Genomic DNA, 12,001 nt, shown 5'->3' with positions numbered 1-12,001 from the left:
TTCTATACTCAAAAACAAAAATTGGAAATGCGTTTTCATTTGGTCGAAATCGAACCATGATATCGACTATAGCATAGATACTCTTATGGGAGCCCTTATTTGACGTGTTTCTATACTCAAAACAAAAAATTGGAAATGCGTTTTTCATTTGGTCGAAATCGAACCATGATATCGACTATAGCATAGATACTCTTATGGGAGCCCTTATTTGACGTGTTTCTATACTCAAAACAAAAAATTGGAAATGCGTTTTCATTTGGTCGAAATCGAACCATGATATCGACTATAGCATAGATACTCTTATGGGAGCCCTTATTTGACGTGTTTCTATACTCAAAACAAAAAATTGGAAATGCGTTTTCATTTGGTCGAAATCGAACCATGATATCGACTATAGCATAGATACTCTTATGGGAGCCCTTATTTGACGTGTTTCTATACTCAAAACAAAAAATTGGAAATGCGTTTTCATTTGGTCGAAATCGAACCATGATATCGACTATAGCATAGATACTCCTATGGGAGCCCTTATTTGACGTGTTTCTATACTCAAAACAAAAAATTGGAAATGCGTTTTTTCATTTGGTCGAAATCAAACCATGATATCGACTATAGCATAGATATTCTTATAGGAGCCTTTATTTGACGTGTTTCTATACTCAAAACAAAAAATTGGGAACGCGTTTTCATTCGGCCGAATCTTTAGAGGGGATATTTGGGGTTTTGGGGTTTTCCTGAAGGTTTTGATGTATGTTTTTTTCCAAGTCCCTCTGATTTGAACTTCTGTATCTAGTCTTAATTTTCCAGGCCATTTTTTCGAATTTCAAGCAGGGACATCCCTATCGTATTTATAATTTCTGGAGGAAGCCTCTTCTGATATACTTTAATCGGATTAACTTTCGCGATTTCGCGAAAACGCGTGAGATTCCTGACTCGCGAAATTAAATCCACATAGAAATTTTTAAATCGCATTTTCGGCGGAGAAACCAATCTAAAGTCTCCATTTTTGGCAAAAAAATGGCTATTTTTCAGCTGTTTTCAGGCTTATTCGCGAAATTAAATCCAGGCGAAATTTTTCAAAACCCTGATTCGCAAAATTAAATCCAGAAAATTTCGCGATTTTTTTCGCTCGCGAAATTTGATCTCGCGAGATTTTATCCAATTAAAGTAGTTTCCGGGTGGTAAAATTTATCTTAAATTCGTCTATAGTTCATTGTTTCAATGAATAATGAGAAACTTTGCAAGGTGTTATGATTTCTTTCCAGGGGGGCTTATGCAAATTTTGGATTTATGTTTGTTCAACCCTTCTGTTAAATGTAATATGGGCTATTCGAACGGAAATCGGATCACAATGTCGACTTTAGCATAGATACTCTTATGGTATGGTACCCTTATTTGACGAGTTTATATGTAACAAATTAATCCATATTAACGGGATAAACGGAGTAGGACATAAGTTTCATCTTGTGAATTTTCAAAATATAGAAAACGAAATTATTTCATTATACAAAAGTGTTATATATTTTTATTCAGTGAAAAAAAATCATCAGGGTTGAATGGAGAAGATGGAGGAACATCTGAATCTAGGACACTTCGTTCATCTGATTCGGGTTCCGAGGTTTCGTCTGGTTCTGACGGTTCAAGGTTTACTTCGACATTTGTCATAGGTTCTGATTTGACTGTTTCACGCTTGTCTGAAAGTAAATAAATTTTGAACCATTTCAAACATACCTTACACCTTTAAAAATTTGACATGAAGAATAAACTGCAAGTTACGCGTTGCTAAAATAATGTTGAATATTTTAGGAAGGTTCTTCAATACAAGAAGATTAGGTGCGAGCTTCGGGGTGACGACTGACGCCAAAAGTAATGTGAAAAAGGCCTGCAGACTTTAAAAATTTACGATAACCGTCACCCTTATACTCCCACCAAATCCTTTCGTAGTTTCGAGGTTGTTAGGTGTATTGGACAAACTTCTTGCCTATTATGTATCAAGATGGAAAGTGAGACCTCTAAAGTTAAAAATGTTATAGAATGTAGAACATTGCAATGTATTCAATTTAAATAATGTAGATGTAAAGTGCTTTTGACGATTCTATTTCATGCACAGTCTATATATAGACCCCTTTTCACTGTAAGGTTGTAACGGCTCCTATCATGTATTTACAAATAAGTATATAGAAAAATCACCTAGTGATAAAGCGCTGATTACTTCGTGTTCTTTTGAAATGTCATCTTTCCTGAAAAGAAAAACATATATTAAAAAGAATATGAAATATATGACAAAGAACTGAAATCGGTAGAAAGACTTGTTAATCTTTTCAACTTAGTTTGAATTATTTTTGGACTTTAATAAAAGTTTAAGAACATTTGAGCATGAAAATCTCGAAAATAAAGCTTAGTTCACAGGTTCTTATTGAGAATTACCTTTTGATATCATAGCTTTTCCTAGTCATGTTATGCGAAACCCTTAAGTGTCGAGTAAGATCATTAAAAGGCTGCATGAACCTTTTGCATCTTTTAATCTGACAAGGTTCTGTTACTCTATATCTCATATAACCTTTACTCTCATTTTTCTTTACGGATACAGCGAGCAGTGACGGGGGCAATTTTCTATGTTCTGCCAACGTCATCTTATGACTGTGCTCAACATGCCGTTTTAAATTCTTGAGAAATTTATGTCCCTATCCCTAAATCTACACCCTTTGACACGGCATTTTCCACTTTGGTTGGTCCTACGAATCTGCAAAAGAATAACAAAAAAATCAAAACATTTTCCATTTTATCTGTAAAAAAGTCAATTCTGCAGCGATAGGTTTAGAAGAGGTATGAAACCTTCAAACTAGCTACTTTATTAAGTTTTATTTAGCACTAAGAAAATCAAGGCAGAGGATCCTGGAAATCAATCTTTTAGAGACTAATAAAAAACCATAACCGATAAGTAGACTGGCTATAATTCGAACTCTATCGAAAGCTTTCAGCACTTGAAATTCTACTGACAATTAATTTGTTGACAATTTACTAATAAATGTACTCACCAATAGACCACCTTGCTTGTATTTTCCAGACCTCTGCATATTTTTTTATATTTTTTATCATTAACAATCTGAAATGAAAAAAAAATCATAGACATAGTATGCATTCACTGTATACATAACTGTTTATGAAAAAAAATATTAAATAAATAAACCACATGAAGGTTTATGATTTCTACAGTATCAGAAAAGGTGAAAAAAATGCAATCAGGGTTTAAGTTAATGGTTAAAAATAATCAAAGAAAAAGAAAAAGAAAAATACGGAGGTGCGCTGACACAACAACAGTAGCAGAATTTAAAGAAAACTTAATTTTCTTAAATAGGTGTACCCTTAGGGGTACCAAGGGTATATGGTAAAATACAACAAACAAAAACAAGAGTATAAAATTTGGTTTAATCTAATTTCTTTATTTCCTTTAAAAGGGCATCGTGGACATCTGGCGGGACTATGAACCCCCCAGATGGCAATTCTTTCATCTTAAATGAAATAAACGAGGTCATGTCGCCCCTCCGAATTACATTATCAAAGGAAACTGGTTCCTTGAGCTGATCCGTGATATGCCAGCAATTTTCAAAGTTCTCTACCCACGATCCCCATACCATACCACGTGCCGTTTTGGAAACCTTGATAACCCAGTATTTATCATGGTCGACGGTATAAAGGGCACAAATTTTCCTCTCTGTGGTCTTCCGCTCAATTGATACATTCCTGAAAATGAAAGTAGAAACATAGATATTAGTCATACGTCATGTCTGGAAGGATATTAGAACTTTAGATTCTGTTAGAGCTAAATCTTGACAATAAGGCTTCTTTTCCTGTTGGCAATGAGTTGCATTAAATTCACTCTTGCTTTACTTTATCTCAGTTAAACGTTAACGTTTCAAAACACCTACTTTTATTGCCATTGTTGCTAGCGTCGTCAGATGCGTCAAGACTGGCAGGAGTAGCTGCTGATGACGAGCCTTCTTGATTTTCTAAGGCATTAAAGATGAAATTCTATTTGATCAAAATGAATATGCATGGTGAAGCAAAAATTCAAATTCCCTCAATGATACAGAGTTTTTAACTGATAAAGTGCGAAAGAAAAGATTTTGTTTTTGAAAAAAAACACCGACTTTTATTACCATTATTGTTAGCGTCCACAGGGGTGCCAAGATTTGCCGATTGTGTGGGTGACTGACTGGCACGACTGGCAGGATTGGCAGGACTGACACGACTGGCAGGATTGGCACGACTGGCAGGATTAGCAGGATTGGCACGACTGGCAGGATTGGCAGGGTTTGCAGGATTGGCACGACTGGCAGGATTAGCAGGACTGGCAGGATTAGCAGGATTGGCACGACTGGCAGGATTGGCACGACTGGCAGGATTAGCAGGACTGGCAGGATTGGCAGGATTGGCACGACTGGCAGGATTAGCAGGACTGGCAGGATTGGCAGGACTGGCAGGATTAGCAGGACTGGCAGGATTGGCACGACTGGCAGGATTAGCAGGACTGGCAGGATTGGCAGGATTGGCAGGACTGGCAGGATTAGCAGGACTGGCACGACTGGCAGGATTGGCAGGACTGGCAGATTAGCAGGACTGGCAGGATTGGCAGGACTGGCAAGATTAGCAGGACTGGCAGGATGGCAGGACTGGCAAGATTAGCAGGACTGGCAGCTGATGACGAGCTTTCTTGACTTCCTAAGGCATTAAAGATGAAATTCTATTTGATCAAAATGAATTTGCATGGTGAAGCAAAAATTCACACATTTCCTCAATGATACAGAGTTTTTAACTGATAAAGTGCGAAAGAAAAGATTTTGTTTTAAAAAAACAAGTGATACTTTTATGGACCTACCTGGTTATGCATTTAACACATTTATAATTGATATCTACGTGACGTGACCATTAAACAATCATTCAGAACACAAATAGTGACGATCTATTAAAATTAGTCGTTTGTTTCTTATAAAAAAACGTTTAGAAACCAAAATTTCATACTCTTGAAATATTCTTTCATATCCAAGACTTTATGAGCAAAAAAAAACATCTATCTCATCAAAAAATTGAGTAATTTGGCTAAGAACATTGATGTATGCTTATTAATAGTGATTCTAATAGATAAAGATGCGTTTTTTTAGCTGAAAAATTCTTCTTTTACAAAAATCTGCTTCAGCCATCTTTTACCTACTTTCGTGCAAAAAATCAGAAAAAATTAATGATCCAAATTTTCACAAAGTCCAAAAAACCCTTTTTTTAGCCGTTTTTTTGGCCCAAATTTGCCCAAAACATTTTCTTTCGAAAATCGGGCTCCGTTACATTCGAGGGTTTATAGTTATGCATGTTTGTGCAATAAATCATAAAGAATGAAAGAGCCAATCTCGAGAAAAGCTAATACCTAAGTAATTGATAATGTGCTTATAAAAAAATATCGAATTTGGCCAGTTTTTTTATAAAAACACGCCAGGCAACCCAAATTTCCTGTCTAAACACACATATTCTCCAACAGTAAGGCCTCATGAGCAAAAAAAAACATCTTTCTCATATAAAAATTGAGTAATTTGACTAAGAACATTGATGTATGCTTATTACAAGTGATTCTTATAGATAAACATGCGTTTTTTGAGCCAACAAAATTTTTTTTGCAAAAATCTGCTTCAGCCATCTTTTACCTATGATGGTACCCTACTTTCATGCAAAAAATCAGAAAAAATTAATGATCCAATTTTTCACAAAGTCCAAAAAACCCCGTTTTTTAGCTGTTTTTTGGCCCAAATTTGCCCAAAAAGATTTTTTTTAGAAAATCGGGCTCCGTCACATTTTGCCCACCACCATTTTGCACCTTTGTACCAAAAATCAAAAGATTCCTATGATTCAATCCCGAGAAAAGTTGGTAACAGACGGACGGACGGACGGACGAACACAGGTTAATTTATAGGACCTCCAGGTAGGTCCAAAAAAGATAAAAATTGTAAATCACTTACCACTGGCTTTGTACATCGGCTGGTTGGTTGCTGTTGCCTCTGCCTCTGCTGGTGCATCTGCTGGTGTTGTATTTAAAGTTCTTTGCTTGTCTAAAAAGAAGAAATACTTTCTAACTGCTGCTTCCAGAAAGCGAATTATCGCGATCTTGTGGTACAATAACAGAGTGAAAAAAGAAAATTTTGGTTTAAACACTACTTCTTCATACTTCAGAAAACAACCTTTTAATCAATTTCAAATACCTTTTAACCATTTTTTAAAGGTCGGCAAGAAGAGACGCCCTTGTTTTGAATTCAGAAACTCCAATGCCAACGGCGAGTTTCCCCAACCATCAGCTGTTGTCGGACCAATATCAAGTAGGACCACATGGTGTTGGTGCTCCTTCGAAGCGATTCCAATTAACTGAAGTAAAAACGAAGTTTACAAAATAAAATGTTAATTTGAAGATCTCTAAAATTGTCCTAAAGAATTCGGAAAGTTCGCATTTCTTCAGAGATTTGGCGTTTTTACAATTTCTTCCATCGTGGTCTTTTTGAAATCAAATGTTCTTCCTCGAGTTTTTTAAAAGCCAGTGAAATATAAGTTCACCTTCCATTCGTCCCGACCACAACCTACAGGATTTTCAATCTTTAAGTCAAACAACACCAAATAAAGGGGTAGTCTTTGCCAGCAAAAAAAAAAAAAAAAAAAAAAAGAAAAGAAATCTGAAAAACAACGAACCTTCCCTTTTGCTTCGTACCGTGCACGGGTGAGATTTACAGACCCGGGTGGGATGTAATCCTCGATTCTTTTGCCTTTCCTTTCAAAGGTTGTCTGGCATTTGGGGCATTTCACTTTTGCGACTGGAGCCATTTCATCGCAGTTATTACATTTCTATGATAATTTAAGAAAATTACATATACAAAAACCATTTCCACACCCCAACTATAATTTTGTTTAATATTTTCACACCCCCTTTCCTGCTTGAAAAAATTTCAACAACCCTCCCTTTCCCCTCAAAAATCCTCCACCCCTTCTGACCACTCTCTAAAGATTCGTTAAAAGTTACCTTAGATCTTGCACCATACGGGGTTTTCATTAGTCTCTTCTTTCTTTTCGGTAGCACTAAATAGAATTTAAATAATTTAAATATAGATATCTGAACAATCTAGAAAATAATGGAATGATGAACTGATTTACAAAGAGTTGATAATAGGTATAATCAACCCAGTTGAAGAGTTTAAACGATTCAATTTCTAAAAGAATTATCATGAACTGTATCCTAGGAGGGGAGGGTGATAAAAAGGAGGGTAGAGTTTTTAAAGGTAGAGTAAGAGACTCTTATGCACACTGTAATAGGTACAAAATTCACGACACAAGCTCTTACTAGGTTGGTAGGACACCTCTGGACCACCACTTTGGCTTTCACTTGTGGGGCAGTCAAATGGTCTTTTATTTGAAGGACCATCACTTGGTTTTTCGCTTGCTTCTAAAACATAGAGGAATCCAAATTAAAACATACTATACATGGGATTGAAACATTATAACATCAGTCAGTCAGTCAGTCAGTCAGTCAGTCAGTCAGTCAGTCAGTCAGTCAGTCAGTCAGTCAGTCAGTCAGTCAGTCAGTCAGTCAGTCAGTCAGTCAGTCAGTCAGTCAGTCAGTCAGTCAGTCAGTCAGTCAGTCAGTCAGTCAGTCAGTCAGTCAGTCAGTCAGTCAGTCAGTCAGTCAGTCAGTCAGTCAGTCAGTCAGTCAGTCAGTCAGTCAGTCAGTCAGTCAGTCAGTCAGTCAGTCAGTCAGTCAGTCAGTTCAGTCAGTCAGTCAGTCAGTCAGTCAGTCAGTCAGTTCAGTCAGTCAGTCAGTCAGTCAGTCAGTCAGTCAGTCAGTCAGTCAGTCAGTCAGTCAGTCAGTCAGTCAGTCAGTCAGTCAGTCAGTCAGTCAGTCAGTCAGTCAGTCAGTCAGTCAGTCAGTCATATTGTTCATTTAAAAAAAGATCTAATACTTTTCACATATTGTAGCGATAACCTGTGATGTTTTCTTTTCAGTTTGTCGTCAGTCAGTATCCGTCTTATTAAATGGAAAACTTTTGGCCATCGTCAAATATCAAAGTCATTGTGTCAGTTCAGTTGCTTTGTCTTGGTGTCTCTTAAATTCTAAAAGGTTAACAGGATTAACAGATTAGACAGTAAAAAAGTCAAAATATCCATAAATACAATTAGACTGCCATACAGCAAGTCGTGTATTTTTATCAATTCAATAAATTCATTTCAAAATATTTTTTAACCCATACAAACATAATGATGTTTTCGTTTTGCTTAAGCAAAATAAAATCGGCATATGGGCTATGTAATAAGCCTTATCTTGGCCCAAAGTTTATCAACATTTTCTTATATATAGGTGCACTAAAATTAATAAAAGAACGACCCTGTTTGTTTAAAGATAGCTAGATAGATAGATAAGGAGTAGGAATCACAGCCAGTGTGTAAAATATCCAATAGCAGGACTGTGGAAGTGTCCGAGCCAGTGTGTAAATATCTGAGATCAGGACTGTGGAAAGCATCCAAGTCAGTGTGTAAAATTAATAATAGCACAACTGTGGATAGTGTACGAGCCAATGTGTAAAATAACTGATAGCACAACTGGTGATAGCGTTCCGAATCTGTACAGTATAGTGTTAAAATTGCATTTGCCAGAAATTGATTAAACATTTCAACAATCTTTTTTTTTATCATGAGCTTTTTGTTTTATTCAAGTTGAGTACAGTATTTTACGTACAGTATCATATATTCTGTTTTGATTCCATTAAAAAATTCCACAAAGACGGGGTACACACACCACACTTTCAAATCACACAAATTGAAAGCAGATAATTATGACGTCATCCTTTCTTTCTGGTGCAAGAAAGTAATCCCCTGGTTTTAATACATTAGTAAAAACAAGTATTTTTGTCTCTATTAATCAGGGGGTTCAGATCAATATTTTGATTTGAAACATGGCGTCATTTTGCTGCGCTATTCCCAGGAGAATAATTTGTTGTCAGCCGAATAAGGGTTATACATTGTTTTTTTCAGCTTGAGTTTATGTCTAATGTTATGGGTTTTTGAAGTTCTAAGAGGTGAGAGGAGATAATTATTTTCAGTACAGTACACAGCGGTATTTTTGATTCCATGATCTTAGCTTGTCTTAGATGTCCTGTGCGTGCATTGTCCGGTGTTGAAAATTATTTGATCTTAACATCAGCAGGGTCGTCCACGACAAAAAACTTTCTCTGTTAGCGTGCCCTTTTTAATTTGATTTTTTCATTCAAAATGGCCAATGCTGATTGGAGAATTAGATAATGCACACCCACCCAATTTATAAACAAAGCGAGTAACATCATGCGCTCCATTGTGTGTGGCTGCTGATTACTTCTTCTTTATTTTTGAGGAGTGCAAGTTGGGGAAAGTTGAAAACGGTATCAAGCTGATAGTATCTATAGTTAAGCAAAATGCGATTTCATTAAAATTTTGAATCAATAAAATGTTTTAACTAGAGAACAAAGGAAGAATAAGATATAGTTATCTTTAGACGATTCTCTAGCCTTTTTTTAAAAATTTTTGTCTACGGGTTAAAATTTTGATCTGTGCATTTTTTTATAATCAAGTGAAACATTGCAATTCGATTGTCGAACGTAATCGAATCTTAATCGAACGGCCGAATCCTGGATAATATTCGATTGTGTTTGATTGCGTTCGAGTAAGGTTAGATTGGTTTGATTGATAGTTGACTATACCCAGACGATGTCAATCGAACGAATCGAACGCCGAATCAATTGAACGCAATCAAACGCAATCGAATGATTGAAATTCGATTGCCGAACGCAATCGAATGCCAATCGAATATTACCGCGATTTTCTCGATTGATTCGATTGCGTTTGATTAGTGCCTGGATTCGATTGATTCGATTGATTCGATTGCGTTCGATTGACTAATGTATTCGATTGATTCGATTGATTCAACTACGTTCGGTTGGCTTATGCATTCGACTGGTTCGACTAATTGATTCTGTTGATTAACATTGATTCTCGTTCAACATTTGAATAGTTAAACGAGATGATATGAATCATTTTAGCCTGGATTCTAGAAAATGCAGATCATGCAGGCCCACATGTTTACTGCAAGTTGTGTGTCAAAGCCCGTTCGTTGCGTTGATTTATCTATCGTATCGCGATACTTAACCTCCCTAATAAGAGGCACTCGAAATTGAAAGGAATTGAGGTAAATTGGAATCTAATTTAATCGACCACCCGTCGAATGCAGTCGAACGTAATCGAACATCAATCGAACGTAATCGAATATCAATCGAACGTAATCGAATATCAATCGAATCAATCGAATTTTACCCAGATTTTTACTTTCGATTGATATTCGATTGCGTTCGGCAATCGAATCGCAATCATTCGATTGCGTTCGATTGCGTTCGATTGATTCGATTGGAATTTTTTTTTTATAAGGAACCTTAACTTTGCTCTGAGCCTGGATTTCCTTATTTTTACAGAGAATTTCAGTCTCAAAGTTCCTTATCGAGTTCCTTTATACTATACTACATAGGAAATTTTGAACTTTTTGCCCCTTGAAAGATCAAAATTTGGTCAAATTAGTCCCCATAAGGTACATTATTTTCAAATCCACTTATTCTCAGCCTGAGCAGTTCCTTAACAATTCCTTATTTTTTGAACCATTTTCAGCCTCGAGTTCCTTATAAACGTGTTCCTTATAAAAAAAAACGTGTATTCAATTGGTTCGATTGATTGTCAATCACGAGGTCAATTACATTCGATTTCGTTCGGTTACGATTATGTTCGATGAGTTTGATCGCGATTAAATTAAATTGGATTACCCCGTTAGAGCTTTTTATAGCGTGGGCGGCCGAGCACTTAAGTCCCGTACGAAAGTGAATAAAATCTAGTACCATTGAATCAGTCGAACATAAATCGAATACAATCGAACGCAATCAAATACAATCGAACGTAATTGAAGCAATCGAACGGCAAGTCATGGGTAATATTCTATTACAATTCGATTGCGTTCGTCAATCGAATTGCAATTATTCGATTGTGTTCAATCGCGTTCAATTGATTTGGCTTTCGATTCGTTCGATTGACATCGTCTGGATTATCAGATTATAAAACAAACCAACTCACAAATAGGATAAACATTTGAAATTAATGATAGTCCATATTTATACTACGAATTTGTCAAAATACTGTTACTTGTGCAAATGATGGTTTTTAAGTATCTGTTCAGTTTATAGAGCATAGGTGTGTCTACATATTTTATATTATCAATTTTATATAGATACCTAGTCTGACAATTTGATGCTATCTTGTAAACAATTTAGGTTCTAGACAAAATCCAGGATCCAGAAAAACAATACATACGTACCTTGATTATTGTTCATATTATCAGCCATTGTATAAATCTATTTCAAACTGTATAATGTTTAGTATTGATCAGTTGATTAAAGAGCAAAAGGAGGACGTGCACGGAGCTTCGTCTACCATTATGATTAAATTGGGCGTTTTATCGACACTACCACCCACCACCGCCCTACGGTAAGCAAAGCTTTAGGTGTGCGCTCTTGGAATTAACGTATTATGTTAATTCGACAAAGAACGGATTTAACATTATATGTTAAAACGCTTAAAGAATTGCAATTTACATAATATGTTAAAACTGCCGTTGATTTCATGTTGGAATAAGCTTCAAGAATTTAAAGATTGTTATTTCAACCCACTCAAGGAACTTAATGGACACCCTCCATGCAGAGTAAGATGCATTCTGATCAGATGTTCTTTCCAAAAGTCCTGCTAATTTTTAAGAAGATTACTAGCTGGGAGTAAAAATTAACATGACGTTTTGTTTTTCCGAAAACCATTCCTTTTGACTGTATCCTTTATTTTTATTTTTTACGTATATCAATCAAATGATTTCGTCAAACCACTTAATCAAGTTGCTGAGTGAAGGTTGAGTCATGGC

At 36.0% G+C, this 12,001-nt stretch overlaps 2 protein-coding genes across 4 annotated transcripts; both read right to left on the bottom strand.

The window, feature by feature from the left end:
* Nucleotides 1-1,515: 1,515 nt before the first annotated feature.
* LOC136813782 (uncharacterized) lies at nucleotides 1,516-3,643 on the bottom strand. Its single transcript, XM_067070274.1, has 5 exons — nucleotides 3,555-3,643; nucleotides 3,039-3,106; nucleotides 2,703-2,743; nucleotides 2,191-2,240; nucleotides 1,516-1,694 (listed from the first exon to the last, which is right to left on the bottom strand). The coding sequence occupies exons 2-5, from the start codon at nucleotides 3,075-3,077 to the stop codon at nucleotides 1,516-1,518; spliced, it is 309 nt and encodes a 102-aa protein (XP_066926375.1). The 5' UTR covers nucleotides 3,078-3,106; nucleotides 3,555-3,643.
* Nucleotides 3,423-11,512, bottom strand: LOC136813783 (uncharacterized). 3 transcript variants are annotated; one of them, XM_067070276.1, is made up of 10 exons: nucleotides 11,408-11,509; nucleotides 8,009-8,136; nucleotides 7,370-7,471; nucleotides 7,052-7,107; nucleotides 6,724-6,876; nucleotides 6,246-6,405; nucleotides 6,006-6,095; nucleotides 4,161-4,722; nucleotides 3,930-4,010; nucleotides 3,423-3,744 (listed from the first exon to the last, which is right to left on the bottom strand). In XM_067070276.1, coding segments are annotated over exons 3-8 (615 nt in total). In that variant the 5' UTR covers nucleotides 7,371-7,471; nucleotides 8,009-8,136; nucleotides 11,408-11,509; the 3' UTR covers nucleotides 3,423-3,744; nucleotides 3,930-4,010; nucleotides 4,161-4,567. The 3 variants fall into 3 exon arrangements, with proteins under 3 accessions (XP_066926377.1, XP_066926378.1, XP_066926376.1); XM_067070277.1 differs by having other exon boundaries at nucleotides 7,986-8,136; nucleotides 11,408-11,489; XM_067070275.1 differs by lacking the exon at nucleotides 8,009-8,136 and having other exon boundaries at nucleotides 11,408-11,512.
* Between the last annotated feature and the right edge of the window lie 489 nt (nucleotides 11,513-12,001).

Source organism: Clytia hemisphaerica, unplaced genomic scaffold, assembly GCF_902728285.1.
Source record: "Clytia hemisphaerica strain Z4C2 unplaced genomic scaffold, Clytia hemisphaerica genome assembly, whole genome shotgun sequence".
Classification (NCBI taxonomy): domain Eukaryota; kingdom Metazoa; phylum Cnidaria; class Hydrozoa; order Leptothecata; family Clytiidae; genus Clytia; species Clytia hemisphaerica.
Note: the sequence above shows the minus strand (reverse complement) of the source record. Positions and strands in the feature narration are given on the sequence as shown.